We start from the raw sequence: 25694 nt of genomic DNA, 5'->3' as shown, positions 1-25694 counted from the left end.
AGCTTGGACGCTGTTCTGTGCTCTTTTGGTCTCCGTTAATCAGGATCGACTCGATTCCAAAGGAAGCCGCGGCCGTCGTACGTCTTCATACTCGTCATTGGATAAAGGCCGAGCGGACAAATTATGATTCGGACTATTCTTCTTCTTGTCATGATATTTGGATGACTTAGCTCGGTCGGTGATTTAACGACTTGATGGAGTCACAAAATTAGTCAGACTTGTACACACAAAACTTGCTTGAAATGTCATTTCTTAGCGTTTACAATCATTGCGGGGGAGTAGAAGTGCTGTCAAACTCATCTCAAAAGCGCTTACCTTTGACCCCGGGGCACATTGGCCTTTAGCCCGACGGCAAGTGCGTCCGTCACTCATTTCGCATTGAAAGCGACACGATAGGCGGCCGTTTTGTTGAACGCTCACCCTTATTTGAGCCGGCTCGCACTTAAAGGCGTTTTGCGTCCTCCGCGCCCTCGGGCGATGTCACGACCCCTCGTCAAGACAAAGTGAAGTCGCTGCTCGGCGCATTCTTGGTTTGGCGCACTTTGCTCGGACTCGCCTGCGCTCCGGCCGCACCAACGCACTTTGCGGTACGCGCACGCGTTCCGTGAGAAGGAGAATAAGCGTTTCATTGTGACGTGCGCTCGCTCATCGTGTGTCGCGAGCGCCTGCTGACCATCCGGATGCGCCGGCGTGATTTTGAGTAGCCCGGCGTGACGAGCCGCCTACCGTCGGACCGAAAGCTCGTCGTCAGTTTGCGTCACAAGTGCAAAATTCCTGCTGTTGGAGGTTAATTGGTTTCCCGGAAGCGCGGCCGCAGGCAAGAATAAAAAAAACCCCAAACCGACACTCCCAAGTGCTGCGCTTCCTGTCCAGACGGTGCAACCGCCACAGACGATCCAAACGTCTTCTAGTGTGTTCATTGGTTTCGGTTGATATTTTTATTTTATTTTTTTGCGGTGTGTGATTCATCAAAGGTTGTCAAACGTGAAGTAGTGTTGGTGAATACTGCGCTTGTGTGAGCTTTGAACCCCCCCAGCTGACATCTTTCCGCCACATTCCCACTCACCCTCAGCCTCCTGCTTTGATTCCGCTGCCTGTTTTTTTGTTTTTGGGTCCATATCCAGATAATGATTAGTCCAAATAGGAATTATGGGAGTTATGTCAGGTATGTAGCAACGTTGCTGTCAAACATATCCTCCCACGTGCATTTCGATGCACGAGGAACACTCCTCAGCAATGAATGAGTCAATTCTTTCTTCATGTGAGCTAGCATTTTTTTTTTCCTACGCTTGTTCCAATCCTCCTGATTTTCCCAGCAAGTAATTGATTGATGCGCATCTGAGGGCCAGGTATTAGATTTGCTCTTCTGCCCCCAGTGATTGCCTGACAATGCAGTGCAGTGCAGTGCAGCGCCCCAAGTGGTGCAAGTAGTGAAAAGCACCCCAAAAGTCAGTGGGGTCGCCATTTTGAATGGGCACAGTGGACAGGTGGGATCACATCCTCTTTCTTTGGACAAGTTCAGGCACAAGCTGTAAGTACCGCCACGCAGTCAGACACATTACTGTACGTTGCGCAAGTTATTGATCAGCAAATGTCAATATTTCTCCTCAAATAGTGACCGTGGAATTGTTGAATAAGCTGGAGAATAAATAGGGCTGCGACATGAGCCTCATTTCATATGGATCATCGGATGCCGCACAAACATTGGTGTTGTGTTTCCGTTTGGATGCCGTTCTACAAGAAAGTCTTCCGTAAAAAGACCAAACGGTGGATTCTCATTGTCATGTTTTTACTGGAGGATTGTTTAGCTGACTGCTCGAATGGACCGCACGCTGAGGTAGAGTCGCCATTCTCACCTCGCACTGGAGCAACTGTCGACTCAAACGCGTATGGCTTTAAAAGGTGAGGCTTGGTAAGTGACTTGGGTGGCGCTGAATGAGAATTTTGGCCGGCTGTTCACTCCATTTGTTTTTGAAACATAGCGCTGGCTAAAGTCTGCGTGTCGAGTTCCTCGTTCCGTGTTTGTCGGTTGTTTTTTTTCCTGACCGTTTGTTCAATAAAGCGTTTGAAAGTCCACCCGTGGTTGTTTTGGTTGCACTCGGCATACGTTGAGGGAGTTTCTGATGACAGGAAGTGAGCGAAACCTAGCAAGTTTTTGGACGTGTGTGTGAAGAAATCCGCAATTTATCTCATGGTGCTGAAAACAAAACAAAAAAAGTTGTAAATGTCAACCAGCTTTCAATGCAGATACTGTAGTTCTTGATAACCGGGGATTTGTCTGCTCCATTTGCCCCCCCCCCCCCTTCAGGAGCTGCAGTGAAGACGTTGCTCCTCGTCGAGATCCATCTCCCTCTTGGCCTCCTCGTAAGCCGCCACCGTGAACCTGACTGACTTTCAAGGAAATTCCTCTGGCCTCCCGGGTCAGCCCCGCTTTTCTCCATCACTTTGGTTTCCACAAACGACGCACGCTTGAAGCGCTCTCGGCCGCTCGGGAGACCGGCGGGCGGGACGCAAACGAGCCCGCCATGACACGCTGTCAAATGTAAAGGAAGAAGAACAAACTTTTGGTGCGTGGTCGTCTGCCTCGGATCCATCCGATTCTCCGCGTGAGTACTACGCCGGCAATCTTAGCGGAAGCGCTTTTTCTCAAGAGCTCATTTCTCACCGAGCCGGCCCAGATCAGTCCACGCAAGTGCGCTCGCTCCCGCCACGCATCATAAAAGTGCAGACTTCATTTCCTGCGCGCGGCTCATTTCCTTTTGCTGCTTTATGGCGTCAATAATTGGAATGGAAGCGGCCCGGGAATCGTGTTGCCGCCGCATTGTTGGGGCGGTCGTGGAGGAGCTATTTCAGATGGACAATTGATTGAGGGTTTTTTTTTCAGCTCGTAAAGAAGAGACTCATCGACGGCAGCCGCGATGGCCGCCGAAGAGAAGCGCGCGGCACCTCCGTCCGTCGCCGTCCGGCCCGGCGGAGGACCCGGACGCTCCGACCTCGGCCGGGAAGTCCGGTTGTGGCCGCCAAAGCCGCGCAGCATCCCCGCTCTCCTTTACGACGGGAAGTTGTCGCGCGGCACTCGGCTCCGGACCGTTTTGGGCCCGGCGTACGGCTCTCGCGAGCGCAGCCCAGAGGTCGGCCCTTCTCCGGGGCGACCGCCGGGCAAGGGAACGGAAGCCATCGCCTCAAAGCCCGCGAGACTTTGCCAAGGATCTCGGTGCCCGCCGGACTTTATAATTGAGGGCGCGAAAGAAGGCGGAAGTGGCGTCGCCGGCCGCGAGCGAGCGGCGGACTCTCGCCGGCGTCCCCCCTGCCGCTCGGGCTCCGGCTCCAGCGCCTCCCGGCCGGAGGGGCCGCGTCTCCGTCGCCGCGGCCTGCCCGTCTCGCCGGCGGATTTCCACCAGGTAGCAAACGGCGGCGCCTCCGGGCCGCGCGCTTTGGAATTGTAAAGGCTGAGGCGGCCCGGTCGGTTCCGCAGCCGACCTGACTTGATCGGAGACTAGGTAGTAGCCCAAAGAAAGGCCGACTGTCTGAAACGCTCGTGTGGGGCCGAAGCCGCGTCGGGCCGCTCATCCGCCGTCTGTTTTCCACTCGCAGACGTCGCCCCGACGCAGCCCGTCCGGCGAGCCCGACTCTCTGGCGCCCCCGCCCCGGCAGCCCGGCCGCAACGGACACGTCCTCCGTCACCCGCTCGCCGACGGCTTCTCCGTCTTCCGGCGGCTCCGCGGAAACGCCGGCTCGGCGGAGACGTTTCTCCGATCCGCGACGCCTGACCAGAGCTCGTCCTCGGGAGGGACGAGCGGGAGCCGCGGCGCCGACGGGGGGGCCGAAGAAGACCCGGAGAACTCGGAGTTTATCCGGAACCGCAAGGAACGTTGCACGGTCCTGGTGAGACGCTTCTTGAAGAATAATCAGAAGGTACGGCCGTCTTTTTGGGGAAGAACCTTTTCGCGTGCGCGCCGTGTCTTCTTGGAGCGCCTCCCACCGTTGCCTCGCTCAAAAATGGGGCTGAGAGGACTCCTTTGTCTTTCCGTAAGGTGACCAAGTGGGTGTGCGCCGGGACCCGAGCGATCGTGCGCACGCTGCCCTCGGGCCGCATCTCGGAGGAGGCCCGGCGGGACCTCATCCGCCGCCCGACGCGGCGACCCGGCAAGAAGGACGTCCTGCCGATCCCGCCGCGCCGCGCGGGCGAAGACCTGCGAGTCTGCCGAGGGCTGTTGCGCTTCGTCCGGGCCGAGATGCGGCAGGTAAACACGAGCCCAAGTCCCTCTTGATTTTCTTTCTTTCTTTCTTGAAGTAAAGCAGCGGATGATGGGGAATGAGACACGCCCCGCCGCGTGTTTTGCGTCGCTCCGACATCTCGGCGCACAACGCACAAGAGTGGCCGCGCTTTCGCTAGTTTAGCCCTCGGCCGATTTGAAGCCCTTCTGCTTTCCCCGATGCGCGTTGACATGTGAAAGCCTGCGCCGCCTTGACAGAGGAACCGTGTTTTTTCAAAGTATGTCAATAGACCAACGCGCACGCACACACAGGCTCTTTGTTCAGGCTGCGGAAAAGTCATTTATTATTCCCCGGTTAGTTCTGCTCTCCCCGTATTACTGACGGGCCCAGTGACTGAGCCCTGTGTGCGCGTGTGGGCGGGCACGCGCAACTGGGACACACGCCGGCATTCACGGCGCCCGCGGCGCGGTTTCTGACTTTGGCCGAGTGTTTTTACGAGGCCTTTGCGGTCGCCGCAATTCGGCACCGGCGGAGCCGCTTTCGCGCTTCCGTTCAAATGAGGGGGCGCGGCCGGCATTTCCCGCTTTGTGCGAACCCTCGGCCCCGCGATGCTACCTTTTCGCTCGCGCTCGACAACGTTCGGTGCACCGGCTCCCCGTGCAAAGTTTGTGTTTGTTTGTTTGCTTTCCCCCTCTGCGGGCTATCCCGCAGCCGCCGCGTGTTTATCGGTACAACTAATGACGCGAGCCAAAGAATACAAGATTTTATGGCGGTGGAATATGAGCAGGGAGCAAAATGCAGCGCGGCAGAGAAAGAAAATGACATAGGAGCGGTGGAAAAAGTCAGCGAGAAAGCCCTTTCCGCAATTAAAAGTCAGAAACCGGGACACTTTGTGAGCAAAAGCCATGTTTGGAAAATCATACAATATATATTTGGATTTGATTTTCTGCGTCTTGTGTGGTTTTTCATATTTCCAATTGCAGCCCCGTCGAATCCTTTCAGTTGAGCCAAAGTGCCGTCCGACTGAGAGAGAGTCGCAACCTTTTCATTGGAACGTAATGAAAATCCCCTCTTGTCTGCGATTGCTTGCACTGCTTTAAAGCCTGCGAGCTAAACGCTAACGTAGAGCATCAGTGATGCCCCGTGCTGACCATTTGAGTCGCGGAGATTACCCGCCGTATAACAATACTCCCAGTCATATATTCTTTATCCTCTGCCATTTCTGTCACCGTTCTTTTCATTGCCAACGTCCGGTGGCCAGTAAAGCGGATACCTTCCTTCCGCTGCGTATTTGCGGCGGTGAGTTGGCAAAAGAAGCGCACAAAAACTTTTCACTTCTCATTGCTGGGGAAATTGTCCCGGTCGAGGGGCGTGCCTCGTGACGAATATTATCATTCCTTTCTTCTCTCCACCACAAAGGAATGTGCCGAGCGGGCCGTTTTCTCGCTCGGCTGCGTGTTGCGCCTTAGCCGGAGATTAGCACGCGCGCGTGCGATGACTGCGGCTCGCCCCCGTGAACCGCTGCCATGCTCTCAAACGGCGAGGCGCGCGCAGTTTGTTTTGGCCCAAACGCACGGTGGTGACAAGGGAAGATCAAAACTGCGTCATCAAGTGTGGGCCCCACCCCCAATTTCATTGGGTGGCAGTGCGCGCATGCGCCGGCAGCTCAGGGGCCTGGCCGACTGGAGAACTGCAAGGGGGGGCCGTGGGGTGGTGTCGTCTTGAAGGCGTTTCACTTTCTGAGGCGCCGCTTTCAAAGCCGCATTGAGCCAAGGCGGCTGTTCCATGACGTGACGTCATTTGAACCGAACTGCGCCTGCCTGCTGCTGCTGAGCTAGTGGCCAATGGAAAGGCATCTCATGGCGCCCCCTGGGGGAGACAACTCAGCAGTGCGCAGAAAATGAGGAACCTGTCACTGGTGATCCGCTAGAGGGCAACGCTGCACGCCGTGCGAGCATCACCCCCCCCCCCCCCCCCCCCCAGGACATTTCGCATTTCTCGCTTTTGGGACTTGACATGAGCCGAAGGTTCTCGGTTAGGATTCATCTTGCCATGAAAACACACAAATGTTTTGGTGAGACACGCGCACATGAGGAGGATGGATTTGAAACAGGCTGGACAGCGCCGGCGTCTCCCCCTCCATCTTCTTTGTGTTTAGAGTGCGCTGACCGATAGCATCTTGCCGGCCCGTTGCATTCTAACCTAATATGGGGGTTAACCTAGGCAGAGATATCAGCTCCCCCTTTTTTGTTCTTTCTCCCCCGCTCCTCGCTTTGGCCCTCGCACTCATTTGCTTCCCTCCTCTCTCTCTCTCGTTCCGTCTTCCCTTTGGCTCGCCTTGTTGATGCGGAGAGCACGCACTCCCACTCTTTCTTGCTCTCCTCCACCCTTTCTTTTCCTCTTTCAGAGGTAGTCTGACTCTTTGGCCAGCTTTGTCAGACAGCGGGGGATTCGGACGGAGTCGTCCTCGAACGTAGCAGACCTGTAAGTCGGAGCTTGCTACCGGTTTTTGCAGTTGCGTTCGTCAAGTTTTGCGCATTTAGTTGCGTTGCTCTTGGTCTCGGCATTCTCGCAGGTCCACGCGGCAAAACGGTTGAATGTGACTCTGCTCCGTTTTTCAGTGACGTTGATGCACTGGAGTAACTTCTGCCTAATTTTGGTTTTTTTTTTGGGTGGAAGTTTCTTGCGTATAGAGCGGAAGAACTAGCCTGGGACCGTCGCACCGGTCTTCTGTGCCATTATGTCGCAGCTCCGTCTCGTCTGACCTCATGAGAACTGTAAAAGAGTGAAAGGATCCCGCCGGCTGCTCCCGGGTAATGACTTCCATCTTGTTGGGCTCTCAACCTGGCCTTCTGTTTCCCCTTTCTGGGCTAGTCCTTGGTTAGCACATGGTGTAAAAAAAAAAAAAAAAAAAAAAACACCAGACGAGGTCAGATTGACACAATGATTGTGGTGCACGCAATCCATTTCCACCGCAGCGCCGGGTTGAAGTCCTCCCCAGCCAGTCGGCACGCAGTCCTTCGAAGCGTCCGCTTCCTGAAATACCAAAGCTGCCCAACACACCTGCCGCCTTTTGAAATAAATGCGACGCGGTACTCTTTGATTGAAAGCCACTTTTGGGTGGGCGCCCTCGGTCTCCCTCCCCCTGATTTGGTTGTCCGCGTACCTTCATCCGCTGATCGGCAACTAAACGCGCCGTCCAAGATCTCCGGATTATCCGAAGAACTTGGACCCGCGGATCACCGTGCTTCCCCACGTGTCGAAGCCGGTCTGTCCATAGACTGCGCGTGGCCACCGAGCGCCCGGCAGGCCTCCTGCGAGAGGTCAAAGGTTAGCGCTGACGTCTCCGCTGCGACCTCGGCTCTGAGACCGCCGACCGGAATAACAGAGTTCGTTTCATGGCCGCCCCTTCTCCCGCCGAGCGGGGCGAACTTTCACCCTTCCTGCCGTGAGTCGTCTAAAAGTAGTTTTCAGGAGAAGTGACGTGGCTGCGGGCCCTTCTTTGAATGTGCGCTTGGTGGGAGAGTACGGCGTGTTCGATGGGACGGGAGTGCTTTGTTTTTTTTTTCTTCTTGTCTTTTTTTGGCCCGCGGGCTGAGCTCGGTTTTATGCTCCGACTTGCGAGCTACGTGGCGCGCGTCGGCACGGGGCGCGAGTTGCGAGCCTGCATTTGTACCTTTAGTGTGCGGTCATCCTCGCATGTGCGCGTTGCAGCTCAAAGTTCAGTACACGTGAACGCCGCCCCACTGCGCCCTCCGCTAATCCCCTCCCAGAATGGCCGTTACCGGGCAGAAAATGCAATCTCACGGATTGCTAATACTGTACATCTGAACCGGTGGCAGCGAATGTAGCACGTCGCTGGCCTTTGGTAGCTCGCTCGCAGCGATATTGCCCGCAAGTGTCATTTTGACGCGAAGCAAGCGTGTATGTCCCGCATTTGAGGGCACGGATGTTTGTTGGTGCGCGCGTGTGAAGGCAGCTGCCGGCTGTCCGTCAGGGGCGGCGACACGGTCCCCGCGGTGTCTTTGTTGTTGCCGACCTCTCCTCTTACACTCTCCTACTTGGCTCCGTTGGATCAGAAGTAAAAACCAAACCTGTTCCTCGCGGTAGTGTCATCGCGAGCGCCCAAGAACAGCAAAAACAAATCTTCAAATATGTCATTGCGTGCTGCGATTGGCCGGTCCGTGTTTCGGGGGCGTGGCTTGGCCACCGGCTAACACTTGAGGTGAAATGGCCGTTTAGCTTGAGGTGAGTTGATGGACGTGGGACAAAAGTTTCACGGGGGCCTTTGTGCAGCAAAATACAAAGACGCCCGCGACGGATGATTTTGCCCCTCCGTTGCGTCGGAGCTGGCAGACGATCGAAAGTTGCGACGATTGTGAGCAGCGAACCGAGTGACTCAGAAAGGCGCGCGGGCTATGCACAATGCAGGCCAAGTGCGCTATTTTGCTTCACGACTTATCTCTTGAATGTGGAAAAAAAGGCATCGTTGAGCCAGTGGACTTTGTGTCAATTTGGCATGGAATAGTTTCTCGGGGACCGGAGGTCAACGCTCTGATGGTCACGGAAGCCGCTGTCCCCCCGCCCCTTTTTTTTATTTTTTATGCGCCACGGCACACTGGCATCAATGCGGCCGCTCGCCGCCTGGAAACGTGCTCGCCGGTAGCTCCCGTTTCCCCTCGGGACGCGCCAGATCTGATGGGACGAGCGACTCGGCGTGCAGGAAGCCCATCCCTGGAGTTGGGCCCACCATGTTTGTTTAATACTGGCTGAAAGTATGAGGAGGAGTGCAGCTCAACGGGAGCTGATGAACCCGCAGGAAGCCAATGTCAGTGTTTTTTGGCAAGCGTCTTTCGTTGCAGTCTTTTGGAAGAAGCTCTTGGTAGGATTTTTTTAATTTTTTTTCACGTACCGGAGCCGCTAAGAGTTGCTAGCATAAAAAGTGCCGTGTTTAAAAGAGTCCAAATGTTCCGCTTTTGCATCTATTGGTGCTTTTTCTTCTCCCCTCGCCTCTACTTTGCTAGTCGCCGCACACGGAGACTCGCACGACACCTTGTTCAACGTGACCCGCTTGTGCTCCTCGAACAGGTGGCACACAATGTTCAAGATGCCGCTGCACTTAACCTGACTCACCCTGCCAAGAAGCTGCTCCTGCTCCTGCCGCGGCCGCCGCCGCCGCCCGGGTCTGCATGCGTCAGCCTGCCGCTTTCTTGCTGGCCACTGCCCCCCGTCAGCGGGCGTCCACCTGGACCGGCTGGGATCGCCCGTCCCCATCCCAGCCAGGGATCTTCTTCCCTACCCGGGTTTGTACCGGACGATTTTAGTTTTTGCGTGAATAATCAGTCAAAAAAGCAAAGAGAATTCCACACGTTGTATTGAACCAAATCACATAAGTCCACTTAGCTGCATGCTAACCAAAAATGCAAAACGCCTCCGACAGGCCAGCGACTCGCCCGTCTGTCATTCCTCACTCGAGTTTGTATCAAAGAACTTTGTCACGTCTCTTGGCGGATGAAGCCAAGATATTTGTTCCTCCTTCCGTTCCCGCTTACGAGGGAATACTCCCTTTCGATGAGTCACCGCTCTGAGTTCCTCCCTCCTTTTCTGTTTGTTGTTGGTTTTTTTTTTTTCTTTCTAGGTTTTATCTCGCGTGTGGTCGGAGGACATCTGTTTGCTCCTTGCTGACCGGAGCCCTTCTGGAAGCCACGGCGGCGCTCGGGGCCCGCTCCGCCTTGCCCTGCCCGTTCGGCCAGTCCCCCAACAGCAGCCACGGCGTGCTGAAAGGTGGGTGTCCAAACGCTCTTGCGACAACAACAACGCCGGTTCCGGCGGTAGGTAGCGAGCAATGGTCTGAGGTCTGCTTTCTGCGACGTGCCATAGAGGGATTTCGCTGATTGACAAAAGGGAGGCGATCCCCCCCCCCCCCCCCCCCCGCGTGTCCCCGTAGCTTAACAACGTGTCCATTTCGGTTGTCTTTTTCCTCCGGCCTCAAATCTATCGACAGAGAGAAACCAAAAAGCCAGCTGACATCAGAGGAAGCCGGCGTCGGCGCGTAATCCCAAAAGTCAAATGACCGCGTGACTCGGCGTCCAGTCGGTTACTCAGCTGCCTCTCCGCGCCGACGTTACGCATGACTCGAACGTAAGCTGAGCCGGACGTGAAAGTCGAATAACTCGATTGGAGTCGCGGTGATTTGGAGGACGGATGGCCCACTGAGCAAACGACTCCGAAGACAAATACCGGCGTCGGAACGGTGTGTTTTGGTGACACGAGTGTCGTCAATGAGCACGCAAAGACTCGCTTTCCACCCGGGGACGTCGGCGGCATGTCATTCGTAAAGGCGCTTGCTTTTCTTGGGACATTGAAAGGCCATTAGGCTCGTCGTGTGCCCAGATTTCACCCCGTCCAATAGAAATGGGAGCGGTTTCAGCCTCATTTCCTTGCTAACACAATTTAGTGCACTGCTGAAAAGGAAGTCGGTCGGGCCGCCATCCCTCCCTCAGCTCGATATTGCCCTCTTTCAATCGACTTTTCTTCCCTCCTCCTTTTTCCGTCTGCCCTTCTGTCATCGTTGGACATTGTGTTGCCCGCCAGCCATTTGAGAGCCACTGACAGCCGACGCGGCGGGGAGTCGTCGTCCGGGGAAGTCTCAAGGATTACGTATTGTTGACGCCAGCTAAAAATATCCCATTTGAAAGTCTCATGGGTTTCCGCGAAGCAATTGCTCATTTGGTCCTCGCGTTTGTCGAAAGCAAGATGGCGACGGCGTCGATACGGCGACAAATACGTTCACCGTCGGTCAAATCCAAATGCGGAAAGAACGTCCGGCGCTCCGTTTTTCAATTGGAATGACAAACGTCTCGCGTAAGAGGCCAAAAACACGCGTTTGCTTCACTGAGAGATGAAAGAAAGGGTCCAAGAATGAAATCGTGCGGCCCGCGTGCGTGTGCAAGCTTTGGTGGGCTTTTTGTTCCGTTTAGGCCCTCAAAAATGCAATTCATTACGGAGGATAATAATAGTCACGTTGTCTTGAATGTACTGCCTACAACGGGCGCCATCATTTCCCTTCAAAGCACCACACGGTGAAGTCGACTTCTTGTTAACCTTAACTGTGATTTTTCTTCTTCCAAAACACTTTCAGGCTTCTTTTGGGAGGCTCCTGAAATGCGACCCATTTTCTATGAGATGCTCCCGTTGCCGACCCCTCCTTGTGCCCGCGCTGATTCGTAGTCCCGGTGTCGTTTGATTGGTTGTCTGCTCGGCGGAACGCTCGCGCGCGGCTGTGAAGTATGTGTGGCGGGGGTGGGGGGGGGGTCTAGTGGGCGGGTTATGGCGGTGGGGGGAAGAGAGCGAGGGAGTCAATGTAGTCGAGTGAGTGAGAGAGAGAGAGGGAGAGGCGCAATGCAACGTAGGAGATGAGAGCGCCGGAGCAGTCGCGGGGGAAAGCGGCGCGCCGGCTGGAGTGGGCAAGGCCACCTCGCCACTGAAGCGTCAGCGCGGGACGGCGCGCGGCGCGGTCAGCTGCGGTGGGCGCTCATGAAGCCCTCAAATAGAACCGACCTCAAGCTGTTCAGTAAGTCGAGCCGCTCTCCTCGGGCGCGTTACTCAAATGCGGGGCTTCGCAACGCTTCGACATATTTGCGTTGATGCTTTGCTGCGCGTGCGAGCGGACTCCTTTCATGTGTTATCTTCCGAGGACTTGACTGTACACTGTGACAGATCAACACGTCGAGCTGCGATGAAAAAAGAGAGCTTTCCCGGTACTGGAGTTGGGACGGGGGTCGCGCTGACGTGCGTGCGTCCACCTGCTGAGGCTAATCCGATACGCAACGATGCTTGAGCATCGGAGCCGCACCTGTTGAGGTGGCAGGGAATTGATGGCGTGTTCGTTCTTGGTCAAGGTTTTAGTCTCGAGGTTCATCAATTCCCGTCCGATCGATGAGTCGATTAGTTGATGGTGTTTGGTTGGTGTTGATATGCAATGTGGACAAAACACTTGGCATCCATCAGGAGTTGCATGAGTGGCCCCATTTCACTCTTCAGAATTTGTGCATCCATCTTAGTGAAGGACATTTTTTCTGTGTGTGTGTCCCAGAGCACGGAGCTTGATTATTATTATTATTTTTTAAAGGCTCTGTGTCCCAGTTGCTTTGCTTGCTAAATGTCCTCTCGGTCTTTATCTTGCGTTTTTGCATCCAATGATAGTTTCATCTGAATCCGTTTCCAAACTAGCAAAGTGCGGAGGGGTCCCGGAGTCCCTGCCGCGGTCGACGCACGGCGGCGACAGCCTCTGAAATATCCGCACTCGCTTGTACGTGAGCGTCGTTCCCCCGATGAGAGCGGCCCGCAATCTTGTTTGGAGGCGGGCCCATTTCATTGTATTTGCGCGCACGGTAGGCCGTGATGCATAAACATCAGCTTTCTTCTCAGTTCTTTGCATGGGAAGGGCTCGCGCTTCCTGGCCAGGAAAGGTCAAGGGTGGCGCATACGAATGTCCAGGTGCGTCTCTCTATTCATTAGCTGGAAGGAGTAGAGCCGCATCTCGGACAAATGAGATGTACGAGCGCGTTTCATCCTTTCCGCTGAGCCTCTCGACGGCGTTTTGTCGCCGTCTTGGCTGAGGACGTCGATTGTCCCCCTGAGGCCAAGAAGGAATAAATCGATGATGAAATTCATCGCTCTCCTTCTCGTCCAACTCCAAAAGGCCGCTCGTATGGCTGCGGCCGGGAGGAATCGATGAGAGACAAATCGCACCGGTGCTCGGATTCTGAATCTGCCCAACCAAAAATGCAATCTCTATTTTGTCCTAGTTGTGAACGGCAGCGGCTGGAATCTCTTCCCAAAAACTATCAAGTAAGATTGCGTGGAAAAAAACAAAAACAAATGTAATGCGCAAGTTTTTCGAATTTTCAGGAACTCGTATCCACTAAACAGACAATCGTGACAATAAGCAAGTTTGGTTTTCCCGGGGAGCGGCGGCGCTGCTGCCATCGCCATGGCGACTTGTGCCCGCCTGCATTGTGGACGTGTGCCCCCGTGGGCTGACAATGACCAGAAAGGCGCTGCGTGTCATTTGTTTTTTTGTTTTTTTTTTTGAACGTGCATCTCATTAGCGCAAAGCGCTCATCCAGAAAGCGCCGATGGTGAATCTGAATAAGAACAATGGACGTGCGCTCGAGGACAATAGCGGCGTCATCCGTTTGGAAGGGAGGGCGGACGTTGGTGCGGCGCTCCGCTCGTCTCTGCGTGCTTCACAAACGGAGAAGCAGCTTTGAAATGTAAACACAGGAACCCGCAGCGCTGATGGATGATAATCGCGTCTTTGAGATGAAGAACTGTGCAGGATATCGAGGATGAATGACCGTTTTGTCACAGTATGTTTTGCTGCTTTTTATGATCGCCGCCTCGCACTTTTGGAACTACGGATCTCAAGTTGGAAGTTTGGCTTAACCCCAACCAAATGACTTGAGTTTGGAATTCCCAAACGCATGTCATTAAATGATATGAAATGTCCAAAATGGACCACGCCTCTAAACTGAAGTCGCGTCACAAACTTCCACTTCAAGTAATTGGATTTGCTTACGATTTCTATTCTCCCCCAATAGTTTTTAGCCTAAACGTACATTCTGTTTTCCATAAAATGCAAAAACTATTGAGTGTATTTATATCTCAACTAGATTGATATATCCCCCCCCCCCCCCCCTACTCTGCAGAGCGCCAGCTGGCCAACAGCATGACCAGCGGCGGCGCTCTTCCCGCCAGCGCGAGCGGCATCAGCAAGGAGCTGGCCGAGCTGCGGCACCTGGTGCAGTTCCCCGAGGAGATCGCCTGCATCCTCACTGAGCAGGAGCAGCGGCTCTACCAGCGGGTGGGACCTTCGGCGGGCCGGCTTTCCCGCGCCCCGAATGACGATCTGACGTTGATGTGGGCTTTCCCGCTCCTCGCAGGTGTTTGCCTTGGACTACTTGCGCTTTCTGACTCGAGAGCTGGGCACCCCGGAGAGTCGGAGCAGGGGGCACCCCAAGCTCAAAGCCTCGCTGTCGGCGCCCGCCCGGACGGCGCGGCGCGCGAACGCCGTGGAGGACCTGGTGGCGCGCTTCAATGAGGTCAGAAATTGCGGCCGACGACGGAACCAAACTTGAAAGCGCGTTTTTCGTCAATGAAACAAAAGGCTCAAATGGTGCGGCGCGGATGACGAACGGAACTCCAAACGGTTGTGAGCGAGGGAGGAAGGCCCGGTCCGGTCGTAAACATTGGCAAACGTTGTTTGGCCCCCGATGGCCGCAGCGTTTGCAACCGCGCTCGTCTTCAGCGCTCGCGTGATGCAGGCGCAACGCAAAGAGAGCCCGACCCTTGTCGTCGGACTCATAAATAACACGTGCGCGGACGGCGACGGACGCCCAGCGTCAAAGTCATGGGGGGGGGGAATCGGTGCCTCGCCTCGATATGTGCGTGTGAGGAATCTCCCGCCCCATATTACTTTTCGGCGCTCCATTGGATCTCGCTGCGGGCGCGCTTCCCTTTCAGCAGTCGGTCAGAGGAGTTGAGATGGCGAGAGTAACGCTAGCCGGCCGCTGATTGAGAGTCGAAGCGAGAGAGAGAGCGTTTGGGCCGAGGCGCGCCACCCCCCCCACCCCCCCCTCACGCATGCCGGGAAGCCGCGGATGAATGCGTCGCTTCTCGGAAAGCAGGCGGCGATGATACATGTCGTTTTGTAGCGCAGGTGCGCTCCAGCAAATGATCCACTTTCACTTACTGAGTCCGAGAAGTCGTTTTTTTTTTTTTTTTTTACTCTTTTATGCGGATTCCTTTTGGGTCCGAAATAAAGACTCAAGTCAAGTAGATATCTTATTTTTCAATGTAGGGAACACGGGGGGGGGGGGGGGGGGCATGCGTCCCTTCATTTGGCCCCTTGGAAGTGAGACTGCGGCGGTCTTATTACGTAACGGTAAAAGATATCGATGCCTGTCGGGGGGGGTCAGCAAGTGCGCAGGCGGCTGCGCATTCATGAGGCTCAAAGGCATTCACACAGCAGACAGATGGAGAGCCGATAGTTTGGCGTGTGTGTGTGAGAGTCAGAGCAATGCAGCTGATAAATGATGATGATGATGATGATGATGTCATGTTTTCATTTGGGAACTGCCTTGGCGGAAGCCTTAGCAGTTGCATCGATTGATTTTATTTTTGAAAGTCATAGATCACGGGAAGTAAAGCCAAGGTGAAATCTGCGCGCAGAGTTTCGGCGCGTTTGTCGTCGTGGACGGGGATTTCGACCCGCTCCCAAAACGCTTCCCCAATACTCCGAGTTGGAAAGCTAGCGGCGTATTCCCGTTTTTGTTTGCAGGTGAGTTCGTGGGTCACCTGGCTGGTGCTGACCGCCAGCTCCATGGAAGAGAAGCGGGACGTGTTCTCCTATCTGGTCCACGTGGCCACGTGCTGTTGGAACATGGGCAACTACAACGGCGTCATGGAATTCCTGGCGGGACTCAGGTCGGGCGCCGCACCGCAGCGCAACTTCAAAAGTTGCGCGGGGAAAAATGTGGCGTGGCCGCGATCGCCCGCAGGTCCCGCAAGGTGCTGAAGATGTGGCAGTTTATGCACCAGTCGGACATTGAGACCATGAGGAGCCTGAAGGATGCCATGGCGCAGCACGAGACCTCTCGGGAGTACAAAAAGCTCGTCACCAGAGCGCTGAATATCCCAGGATGCAAAGTGAGCGGACCGTGTTGCGCTTCGGGGAGGGGCGGGCGCCGGCCCGGGTTGTTGGTGCGACTTCCGGCGGAGCGCTCGCCTGTAGTTGCGGTTGAAAGCATGAAAAGGCAATGATTTCATGAGCGATGGGTTCTCTGTGGCCCCGCGCCAGCTCTTTTCCTCTTGTCCCGGTTGACTGCATTTCGGTGCCGTTTTCTCCGCAAACGTAGGTGGTCCCTTTCTGCGGGGTGTTCCTCAAGGAGCTGAGCGAGGCCTTGGACGGAGCCGCCAGCATCATCGGCCTTCGAAGGCCCGCCGAGAACGCCGACGACTCGCTGGAGGTACTCCGCCACCGGCCGCGCTCGGCGGGCATCGGGCTTCACCGCCGTCCTCCGCTTCCCGTCCAGTTTGTCTCCGACTACCGCGGCCAGCGCGACTTCGTGTCCCGCGCCGGCCCGGATGGTCTTCACGTCCCGGAGAAAGAAGCCACCGTCAGCAACATCCTGCAGATTATTAGGTCGGACGCAAGCCGTTTGGCTCCGGCGCGGGCGGCATCGTAAGCGGCTCGTCTCTCTCGGTTCCCAGGTCATGCAATCGCAGTTTGGAGGCCGAGGACCCCGAGGAGGCCTCCGCCGGTCCCTCTTCTCCTTCGGGGCCAGCTCCAGCTTCCAGAAACGACTCCCTTCGGGATCGCTGCCGCTATCGGTCAGTATTTTGAGTCGCAGTTTCGGAAGTGTCGGCCGACGGCGTCGCCGACAGTCGCTGTGCAACTCTCCCCCCAACCCGCACTGCTGTCAAACCGTCACAACCGATGGCAAAGCGGTGCACACCAGAAGAAATTGTTGCATTCTTTGCATCGTGTTCCTCCTTGATCTTAAAAAAAATAATAACAAAAAAATCCACGTTTGCTCATAATCGTAGAAGAGGGAGTCCAAAATTGAAAAGGCGTCGTTGCGCCGCCGAGATGGGCTCCGTTGATCGACCGCTCGACACTTTCATTTCACGCTCTGTAGCCAAGTTTCACAGACGCGTAAAAACTTGCGTGTGCCGTCGTAGCGGGCCGCGATTTGGTTTGAGTGACTCCAGGGTCCTCTCGAGACGTCAAATGGGATGATGACCATGGCTTTGGCAAAAGAAGTGGCGGCGCCCAGGAAGGAAGGGAGTTCTGCTCCTTTTCACGGCACGCGGCTGACGACATTTTGGTCGGCACGTGGCCGCCGGCGTTTGCGCAAAGGAAACCTGCTTTATGGCCCCCGCTTCTGGAGGCTTTTCTCCGACTCCGAGTTCTTGTTTATGTTAGCGCACAGGATAAGCCGACTTGAGTTGGATTTCTTTTCCTGTCTTATCAAGAGTTTTTTTCTACACGGTCCCTCTTCTCTCACATCTTATTTGTGTTCCCCCCTCCCGGCCCCCAAACAACTCCAGTTCACAAACATTTAGGACGATGCAAGAATCAAAACCTGTCACGTAAGGGTTGGGTTTTTTTGGGGGGGGGGGGTTTGTTTTGAAACGGCTTTGGGCTTGATGAACATGGCCAGCTAACATCGGCATGAAGTCAATCAGCCGTCAATCTTTTTGTTTTTGTTTTTTGCCTTGCTTGGCCGCCGGCGTTGATGTGTTGCGTGCGGACGCCATCTTGTAGCTGTTTTTCGAGAGACGAGTTGACTTTGCCCGGTCTTGCGCGGACGCCCCTCCGTTCTCCCCTTGCGCGTTTTCAGGTTCGCGGTGGGCGAGCCGTCCGATTCCGAAGGCGACCCGTCATCCGAGCCCGCGGCTAACGCGACGGAGTTCCGGGGCACGCAGGAGACGCACCGGGCCTTTTGCCACGGCACCGAGCTCATTCCTTGGTAAGAGACGCAGAAAAAGAAAAAAATTTGACCCTCCTCAACGTCTCCTCAAATCCAAGCCGCGGACAGACACGCAAGCGCTCTGAATATCAGCTTGACCCCCGGTCTCGGCACGCACGCGCACAGCGGGACGCCACACTGTTCCATTTTTTTCCCCCCCCCCAGGTACGTGCTGTCCCTGCCACCAGACGTTCACCAGTTCCTGCTGCAAGGCGCCACCGTCATCCACTACGAGCAGGACAGCCACCTGTCGGCCCGCTGCCTCCTGAGACTGCAGCCCGACAACACCACGCTCACCTGGGGTGATTATCGTGAACCGGGTGTCGCATTGGCATCGCCTTCAAGGTCGCAATTAACGTTGGTGGGGGGAGGGGGGAGGTCAATCCACGGCGGTTGTTGAGTCAAATATCAACTCGGTCCATATATTGAGCGCTTGTCGAGACCGAGTCGCGGCCGCTATCCATTTCATGTTTTAAATGTACGGCAGGTAAGGCTCAGAATGGGGGGGTCCCCCCCACGGAGCCGCCGCTGGGACAGACTGTGGTGGCGGGGCTGGCAGAAGGTCTGCTGGACCTCGCGGTGGTCAAGGTTCGTCTCCAGCTCGTGACTTGAAGTTACTTATTGGAATCCTAATCGAGTGCTCGTCTGTGCTTCCAGGCTGTATTCCTGGGCCATCAGGGAGTGGACATCCACGCGGTTTGTTTGCAGAGCAAACTGAGCCAAATGACGGCGGAGGAGAACGGCCTGAGCCTCCTCTACGGCCTCGGTACCACCGACAACAGGTCCGGACGCCATTGGCTCGAGCGCTGCGCGTTCCCTTTCATTTCTGGACCTCACGGCTTGACTTACCTGGGAAAGCGACTCTCGGGGCACCCTGTCCGGTGCATCTACTGATATGTCGACCCTGCGCCGCATCCAACAGGCTACTGCACTTCGTGGCCCCCAAGCGCACCGCGCAAATGCTTTACAAGGGCCTGTCGGAGTTAGTGAACGCAAGCAGGAAGCTGAAGAAGTTTCCGGATCGGCGGCTGCAGTGGCTGAGGAGGCAGTATGTCGCTTTATATCAGGTACGGCCGGCATCTGATTTTGTCGCGTGTCCACGCAAAGATGTCAGTCCTTCAAGAACCGCGTCGATACGTTGGCCGGCCTTCGCCTTTGTCGCTCCGTTTGCCAGGAGGAAGGCCGATACGAAGGACCGACGCTGGCCCAAGCCGTCGAGCTGTTTGGCGGCCGCAGGTGGAACGTGCGTGCGAGTGGAGGAGATAAATCGGGGGCCCCCAAAAGCAGCCCTCTGGGAATCAATGACAAGGCCAAGAAGAAGAAGAAGGCCCTCGTTCGGGTCGGTTCTCTTCTGCCGTTGAATGTTTATCGGCAGATGGTTCGCGTTCCCCGGCCCCGGCCCCTTCCTCTCGGACGGCGCGCCCGCTTTTTCTTTGGATTTTTTGTCCGCCTGCAATCTCGACGACGAGGAAGCTGCCGCGATTGCGATGGATTTCATTTGTTTGACTGCAGGGAGACAGCGGGGATGCCACGGACGACGAGATGCTTTGCAGGAAAACGCGCAGCTGTAAAGAGGGACATTACCGCAATGGACCAGAGTCGGACGGCGTGGACCAGGAAGATGCAGGTGACCTGGACATCTTAAGACGTCTTAAGATGAAGATTCGAAGCCACCCCAAGTCACGGTCGGCCTCGATCTTTGTCCCCCTGCGCAGACGATGGCTTCTCCGGACCGTTCTCCCTCGCTTCCAAAGGAAGTCCCGCATCGCTCGCCTCTTCTTCCTGCTCCTGCTCCTGCTCCTGCTCGTCCTCCTCCAGTATGGCCAGCTCCAACCAGTCCCGCCCGCAATCCTCCCCGCTCCTTTCGGGGGGCGCCAAGGCTCAGCCGGGGTACTTTGACGCGGAGTCGGCCCGAGCTCAGCCAAAGGTTCCATCCTGTGGCCATTCTGTTTGTGGCGAACAGGGCGTGGAGTAGCAGGTCCTGGCACGGGCGTGGCAAAGGCTGTTTCAAAGGCTTCCAGGACCTCATCGTCTCCGACAGCACCATGAGCTTCAGCGAGTTTGTGGAACTCTTCAAGTCTTTCAGGTGGACGCTTTGCATTTTTAACAGTTGCATCGCCGAGACCGCACGCGCTGAAGTAGCTCCATCTTTTTTTTTTTGGGGCCGGCTGCACACGTCGTTCTTAAGAGCGGGCGGCCATTTGAGGGGCTTCGAGATGAGAGCGAATGATGTTTTCTGCCAGTATCCGCAGCAGAAAGGACCTGAAGGAGCTCTTCGACACCTTCGCCGTGCCTTGCGCTCGCTCCGCCGCGGAGTCGGCACCCCTCTACACCAGCCTGAAGATCGACGACGGGGACGCGGGCCTCCAGCCGGACCTCGGTACTCTCGGGGAGCATTTTCCGCCGACGCGAACGTCCGCGCCGTCCGTCCGTTCTCAAGGCCTCCCGACTCCTCCCGCAGACCTCCTGACTCGGAACGGCTCCGACCTCAACCTGTTCGTCCGGACCAGGCGGCAAATGTTGGACGACCAGAAGCAGATCTCGGACGCCATCGCCGCCGCCAGCATCGTGACCAACGGGACGGGCGTGGAGAGCGCCTCGCTGGGCGCCTTGGGCTTGGCCATCCCTCAGCTCAACGACTTCCTGGTCAACTGTCAGAGGGAGCACCGGAGCTACGACGACATTCTCGGCATGATACAGGTGAGGAGCGCAACCGTCCCGGGAGCCGCGATGTCGGGGTCGCTTTGGATTTTGCGGCCATCGATCGTACTGACGAAGGCATTTGCATTGCAGACGTTTGAGCCGTCGGCCAACATGAGGCTGATGGGCTGGATGTCGTTTGAAGGCTTCGCAAGGTAGGCTCGCGGCAAACGGCGCGGCGGCCTTCCACCCGCGGATCCGTCCGCGCCGGTTCAAGCTCCGGCCCGGCCTTCTCCTCCAGGTACCTTATGGACAAGGAGAACTCGGCCTGTGGGAACGACGAATCCCCGGCGAACCCCGACGAGCTGCGCTACCCTCTGTCCCACTACTACATCGAGTCGTCTCACAACACCTACCTGACCGGACACCAGCTCAAAGGAGAGTCCTCCGTTGAGCTTTACAGCCAGGTCGGTTCCTCGCCGTCCGCCGCGGCAACGCCTCGGCCCTTCTTGTCGTCCCGCCGACGCGTGTCGCGCTTTGCTTTGAGAGGCCGGCGCGGAAGGACGAGTGACTTTGTTGCCGTCCGCTTTGAAGGTGCTGCTGCAGGGCTGCAGGAGTGTGGAACTGGACTGTTGGGACGGCGACGACGGCATGCCGGTCATCTATCACGGACACACGCTCACCACCAAAATTCCTTTCAAGGTACACTAATGGACAAAACGGGATTCCGATTCCACGGAAGGAGCGTCGCAATCTTCCCGAACGACTGAAGCCGGAGCGCGTCTCTCTCCCGTGATTCCTCAGGACGTGGTGGAAGCCATTAACCGCAGCGCCTTTGTCAACTCGGACATGCCGGTCATCCTGTCCATCGAGAACCACTGCTCCCTTCCGCAGCAACGCAAGATGGCCGACATCTTTAAGGTACGGCCGTGAAAGAAAGAGAGGATACCCCCCCCCCCCCCCCCTAAAAAAACCCCGCAAATTCACTTTCATCCAGTCCTGCGGCGCGATTCCCCCGGAACCGATAAGTCTGTAACTTTCTGACTTTTCTCCACTCGGAGGCCTGCCTCTCTTTATTTTTTTTCTCTACTCAAGAGCGCACACGCGAGATAGTGTCTTGCTGGAATGCGCGCACGCTTTCATCTTGCAAAGCCCTCCCAGCGGTCTGTCTCCGCCGCCCCCGAGCCCCCACCCCGGGGAAGCCACGTGACGGTCATCCCTCTTTTCATTCACGCCCGCTTTGCGTATGCGCTCCCTTCTTTTTGCGTTCGTCCACTCTACCGTCGCGGGAAGAACTGTCTGCGACCCTAAAATGCAAACTCCTCAAAGTTCGTCAAATCCCAAATCAGAAAGCGCGGCGGCGCACTTGCGCAAGTCATCTCGGTTCCCTTCCCGACAAACGTCTTTTTGGCAACGTGTTTCCTTACGGCTCCTCATTTGCCGCGTCGCGATTCCCAGTCGGTGTTCGGGGACCGTCTGGTGACGCGCTTCCTCTTCGAGGGCGACTTCAGCGACGAGCCGCGCCTGCCGTCGCCGCTGCAGCTTCGCGGGAGGATCCTGCTGAAAAACAAGAAGCTGAAAGCCCACCAGGCGCCGGTGGACCTTTTGAAGCAGAAGGTGAAGCGCTGATTTCAAGCGCCCCCTCCCTCCCTCCCTCCCTCCCTCGTGCTTGTTGGCGACTTTGCCTTTCTTCTTGCAGGCTCACCAGCTGGCCCACATGCAGGCCCAAGCCGGCAACGGCTCGCCCGGAAGCCACGGCAACGAGGAGGAGGAGGAGGATGAAGACGACTACGACTACGACTACGAGTCCTTATCGGATGGTGAGCGCCCGCTTTTGCCCTGCGGTCATGTCACCCCTTGACTGACTCACTTGGTGTTCTTTGGCGTTTGCCTCTCCTTTGGATATGATTTATTGTTATCATTTTTCTTGTTGTCATCTTCCTTCCTGTCTGTCCCATTTGCGTTGACCTCTTCTTCGCTTAGCTGATGTCCTCAATGCCTCTACTGCCTCCTATGGGCCGGAAGGTAATCCTCGATGTCCGCCACCGTGGCCTTGGCGTTCACTTTTGCCTTGCTCGCTGCCGTCCGCGTCTTGCTTCCGCTGTTATTTATCGTCGCCTTTGAGGGGATTTGGCTAGAAGAGTGTGATTGCTTAGTGTATTCATTCATCAGTTTATTTTTTGGAGGGGCTCAAAGTCATTTCAATGGGGTGGGGGGGGTGATCACATTCAAAGTATGGCCGTATGCACACAGCAGATATTTCAATTCGGTTTTTGACTACGGGGAGAAACAAAATGACTGTCATTAACTTCACTTTTTTTTTTTTTTTTTTGAGGGGGTGGCGGGGGGGGGGGTGGATTGAATGGAATTGCATTTTGTACGTGCATCCTTATGGGCTCGCGTGCACATGACGTGATTGTGATTTATTCTGTAGTTGAAGTGCTGTGTGTGTTTGCCTGCCTCACTGCATTCACTTCCTCCACCCCGACCTCCAAAAGAAAAAAGAAATCCTACGAATGACATGCAACTTATGACTCAATAGAGGTGTAAACAAACAAAAAAAAAGTTTCCTGTGGTTTCCAGTCCAAACTTTTTTTTTCTTTTTTTTTTACATTGTCTGGATGCTTTCTTCTTTTTCCACAAACACACCCACCTCCCTTCTTGCTAGCCTCCGTGCACCGTTTTCGTCTGTGACCTCGACTCATCGGGGAAACAAAACAAAACCATCTGGTTTCTCAGGCCCTCCGCTGCCCCCACGCTAAACAGCGGAGCGGGGGAAACTACCCGATCCCACTCTCAGCACTAACTCTCTCCTGATGCCACACTCCCCCCCTCCCACCGTCCCTTCCCATCTTTGTTCCCAGTCGCCAAATCCTGGCGGTCTCTTTGATTTTTTTTAATGAAAAGTACACCTCGTAGCGTGGCCCTGTGACATCCTGTGGGCTTGCTGTTGGTGGCGTGGCATCATAGCAGGGTACAATGTCAGTTGAGAGCGAGGGCCACCGCATAAAATGGCTCTCTGTAGCAAATGAGGAAATCCCAGAAATCCGCATTTTCATGCAGAGCGATGCCTTCAAGGCGGCACGCTTTTCGCAGTTGAGTCGTGGAAAAACGACCGAAAAGAACCGACTCCAGCTGAGCAGTCACTGAGCCTTGAAAAATCAGCCCTCAACCGGACCGTAAGGTCATCTCTTGAGAAGACGGAGCGCAACTAACTCCCGTTGCTCTCATCAGTTGGATCTGTTCCATATCAGTGAGCGAGGGGCTGATGAGGGTCATTTGGAGGGTTTTGGGGTGGGGGGGGGGGGATTTGCATGTTCGTTTTGGGTCTCGCTTGAATACTTGGACTGAAACAGAAAGCCGTTATTTGAGTCTGTGTGATTTTGCGCCATCCAGATCTTGCCGAGTTAGCGTCGTCAACATCGGCTATTGGGCGTTTACTCGGGGGAAAAAAATATATATATACTGTATATGGTTCGTGTTCACAGATAACCTGCTGGAGGAAAAATCAGAAGGGAAGAGCCCGGCGGACAAAGAGGAGCAGCCTGTGGACGAAGTGCCCAAGCGTATGAAGAAGGGTGACGGCGGCGGCACGCCGAGTAAAGGAAAGGTCAGCGCACTTTGGCCGGGGGACACGCCCTGGTGCGCTTGTGAGAAGAGATTCTCTTTGTTATCCACGTCGCCGAGACCGTAAATCAACGCAATGAATCGGAAGCAACTCGGCAGCGTGTCGATCCAGTTGTTTCCCCGAGATTGAAATCGTCCACCGCATGAGAAGGGAAGAGGAGGCGGTCCAAACCATCACGTTAGCGTCGGCCTTTTTCGGGCCTTTTCAAGCACGTGAATTAAAACGACGACTTCAAACGGTAGAACTCTTGATCAACTTTGCGGGCGCCATTGTCTCATCTTCCGTTTGGTCGTTTCTATGTGTACGTGGTCCAAAAACACCATTTTGGTGAGCCTTGAGAGATCAGAATTGTTGTTTCTTTCTTTTTTGATGGCTAGCCCCCCCCCCCTCCCCCAGCCTCGCCTTTGTATTGCTCCTGATCAGTCCCCCCCTGATCTCCCTGCCTGCGCTGACAGGTGTTTGACATGGAGCTGGGCGAGGAGTTCTACCTCCCTCAGAACAAGAAGGAGAGTCGGCAAATCGCGCAGGAGCTGTCGGACCTCGTCATCTACTGCCAAGCCGTCAAATTTCCAGGTGAGCAGACTTGCGGGGGATTTTCCCCTTTCTTCCGCGCCGAGCCGCACCGCTCGCTCTCTCTCTCTTCTGCCCCCAGCCCTCTCGTAACCTTTTACGAAGTGCCTGCGCAGGCCAAGTCGAAAGTACCATTTTGAACTGAGCGGGGATAATGATGTTGTTTTTTCCATCGCAGTTTATCATTAGAAATAGGCACGGTCATTATTTTTGGATGATCTTCCTGATTTGCGGGACCCCACGCAGGCCTGTCCACGCTGTCTCCGTCCGGTTCGGCCAGGGGGAAGGACCGCGGCAAGAGCAGGAAGTCCATATTCGCCGCGGCTCCGCCGCGCCCCGGCCCGACGGGGGAGGTCTCGACGCAGAGCCGCGCTCCCGGCAAAAGTAGGTCGGCCGGGAGAAGCGCGGCCTTCGGAGACGAGACCCGTTTGGTTTTAGAAACATCGCCGGCGCTAATGCTAACGTCCGTGTTGAAATGCCGTTGACGTGCCAACGGCAAATAAGCGTCGCGCCGGCCGTGTTCCTTCAAATGATGAAGATTCCCTTTTTGGTTTTTCACCTCTAGGCGGCGCCGAGCGTCCGAGCTGGGACGAGCAGCAGCAGCAGACGCCGCCGCCGCCGCCGACGTCACTCAGCGCCATCATCCGCACGCCAAAGTGTTACCACATCTCCTCGGTCAACGAGAACGCCGCCAAGCGCCTGTGCCGGCGCTACTCGCAGAGGCTCATCCGCCACACGGCGTGCCAGCTCCTGCGGACCTACCCGGCGGCCACCCGCATCGACTCGGCCAACCCCAATCCGCTCCTCTACTGGCTGCACGGCATCCAGCTGGTGGCGCTCAACTACCAGACGGACGGTGGGCAAAAGACCGGGAGGAAACGCCGACAAACGGCGGCCGCTGAAGTCCTTCTCCTTTGGCCGCAGACCTGCCCATGCATTTGAACGCGGCGCTGTTCGAGGCCAACGGCGGCTGCGGGTACGTCCCGAAGCCGGCCGCGCTGCGGGAGCCGAGCCGCCCTCTCGCCCGGCGCGTCTGCCCCGCGGAGAGAGACGTGGACGGGAGCGGCCCGGCCGTCTATTCCCTCACGGTGAGCGCGCCA

At 55.9% G+C, this 25694-nt stretch overlaps 1 protein-coding gene across 7 annotated transcripts in view; it reads left to right on the top strand.

The window, feature by feature from the left end:
- Positions 1-25694, top strand: part of plce1 (phospholipase C, epsilon 1) — a 30794-nt gene that overhangs the window by 2246 nt on the left and 2854 nt on the right. For 2 of the 7 annotated variants that reach the window (XM_086138246.1, XM_086138247.1), the window contains exons 4-41: positions 1377-1531; positions 1616-1902; positions 2309-2606; positions 2885-3401; positions 3595-3915; positions 4035-4244; positions 9307-9521; positions 9857-10002; positions 13932-14086; positions 14166-14324; positions 15563-15708; positions 15783-15930; positions 16140-16250; positions 16317-16426; positions 16495-16614; positions 17628-17756; positions 17922-18058; positions 18244-18344; positions 18414-18538; positions 18679-18823; positions 18931-19095; positions 19269-19383; positions 19472-19646; positions 19720-19842; positions 20000-20136; positions 20218-20456; positions 20550-20611; positions 20698-20863; positions 20991-21098; positions 21201-21317; positions 21855-22013; positions 22096-22216; positions 22380-22421; positions 23885-24006; positions 24480-24597; positions 24841-24978; positions 25160-25450; positions 25519-25682. In XM_086138246.1, coding sequence (XP_085994372.1) covers positions 2919-3401; positions 3595-3915; positions 4035-4244; positions 9307-9521; positions 9857-10002; positions 13932-14086; positions 14166-14324; positions 15563-15708; positions 15783-15930; positions 16140-16250; positions 16317-16426; positions 16495-16614; positions 17628-17756; positions 17922-18058; positions 18244-18344; positions 18414-18538; positions 18679-18823; positions 18931-19095; positions 19269-19383; positions 19472-19646; positions 19720-19842; positions 20000-20136; positions 20218-20456; positions 20550-20611; positions 20698-20863; positions 20991-21098; positions 21201-21317; positions 21855-22013; positions 22096-22216; positions 22380-22421; positions 23885-24006; positions 24480-24597; positions 24841-24978; positions 25160-25450; positions 25519-25682 — 5523 coding nt within the window. In that variant the 5' untranslated portion in view covers positions 1377-1531; positions 1616-1902; positions 2309-2606; positions 2885-2918. Of the gene's footprint in view, positions 1-147; positions 1532-1615; positions 1903-2308; positions 2607-2884; positions 3402-3594; positions 3916-4034; positions 4245-8440; positions 9101-9306; positions 9522-9856; positions 10003-11580; positions 11792-13931; positions 14087-14165; positions 14325-15562; positions 15709-15782; positions 15931-16139; positions 16251-16316; positions 16427-16494; positions 16615-17627; positions 17757-17921; positions 18059-18243; positions 18345-18413; positions 18539-18678; positions 18824-18930; positions 19096-19268; positions 19384-19471; positions 19647-19719; positions 19843-19999; positions 20137-20217; positions 20457-20549; positions 20612-20697; positions 20864-20990; positions 21099-21200; positions 21318-21854; positions 22014-22095; positions 22217-22379; positions 22422-23884; positions 24007-24479; positions 24598-24840; positions 24979-25159; positions 25451-25518; positions 25683-25694 lie in introns of those variants that run through there. The other 5 variants (XM_086138248.1, XM_086138245.1, XM_086138249.1 and 2 more) reach the window with 5 other exon arrangements.

This window comes from Hippocampus guttulatus, chromosome 19, assembly GCF_054856545.1.
Source record: "Hippocampus guttulatus isolate MCC_2025c chromosome 19, RoL_Hgut_1.0, whole genome shotgun sequence".
Lineage (NCBI taxonomy): Eukaryota > Metazoa > Chordata > Actinopteri > Syngnathiformes > Syngnathidae > Hippocampus > Hippocampus guttulatus.
The sequence above is the reverse complement of the archived record's forward strand: the minus strand, read 5'-3'. Positions and strand labels throughout refer to the sequence as shown.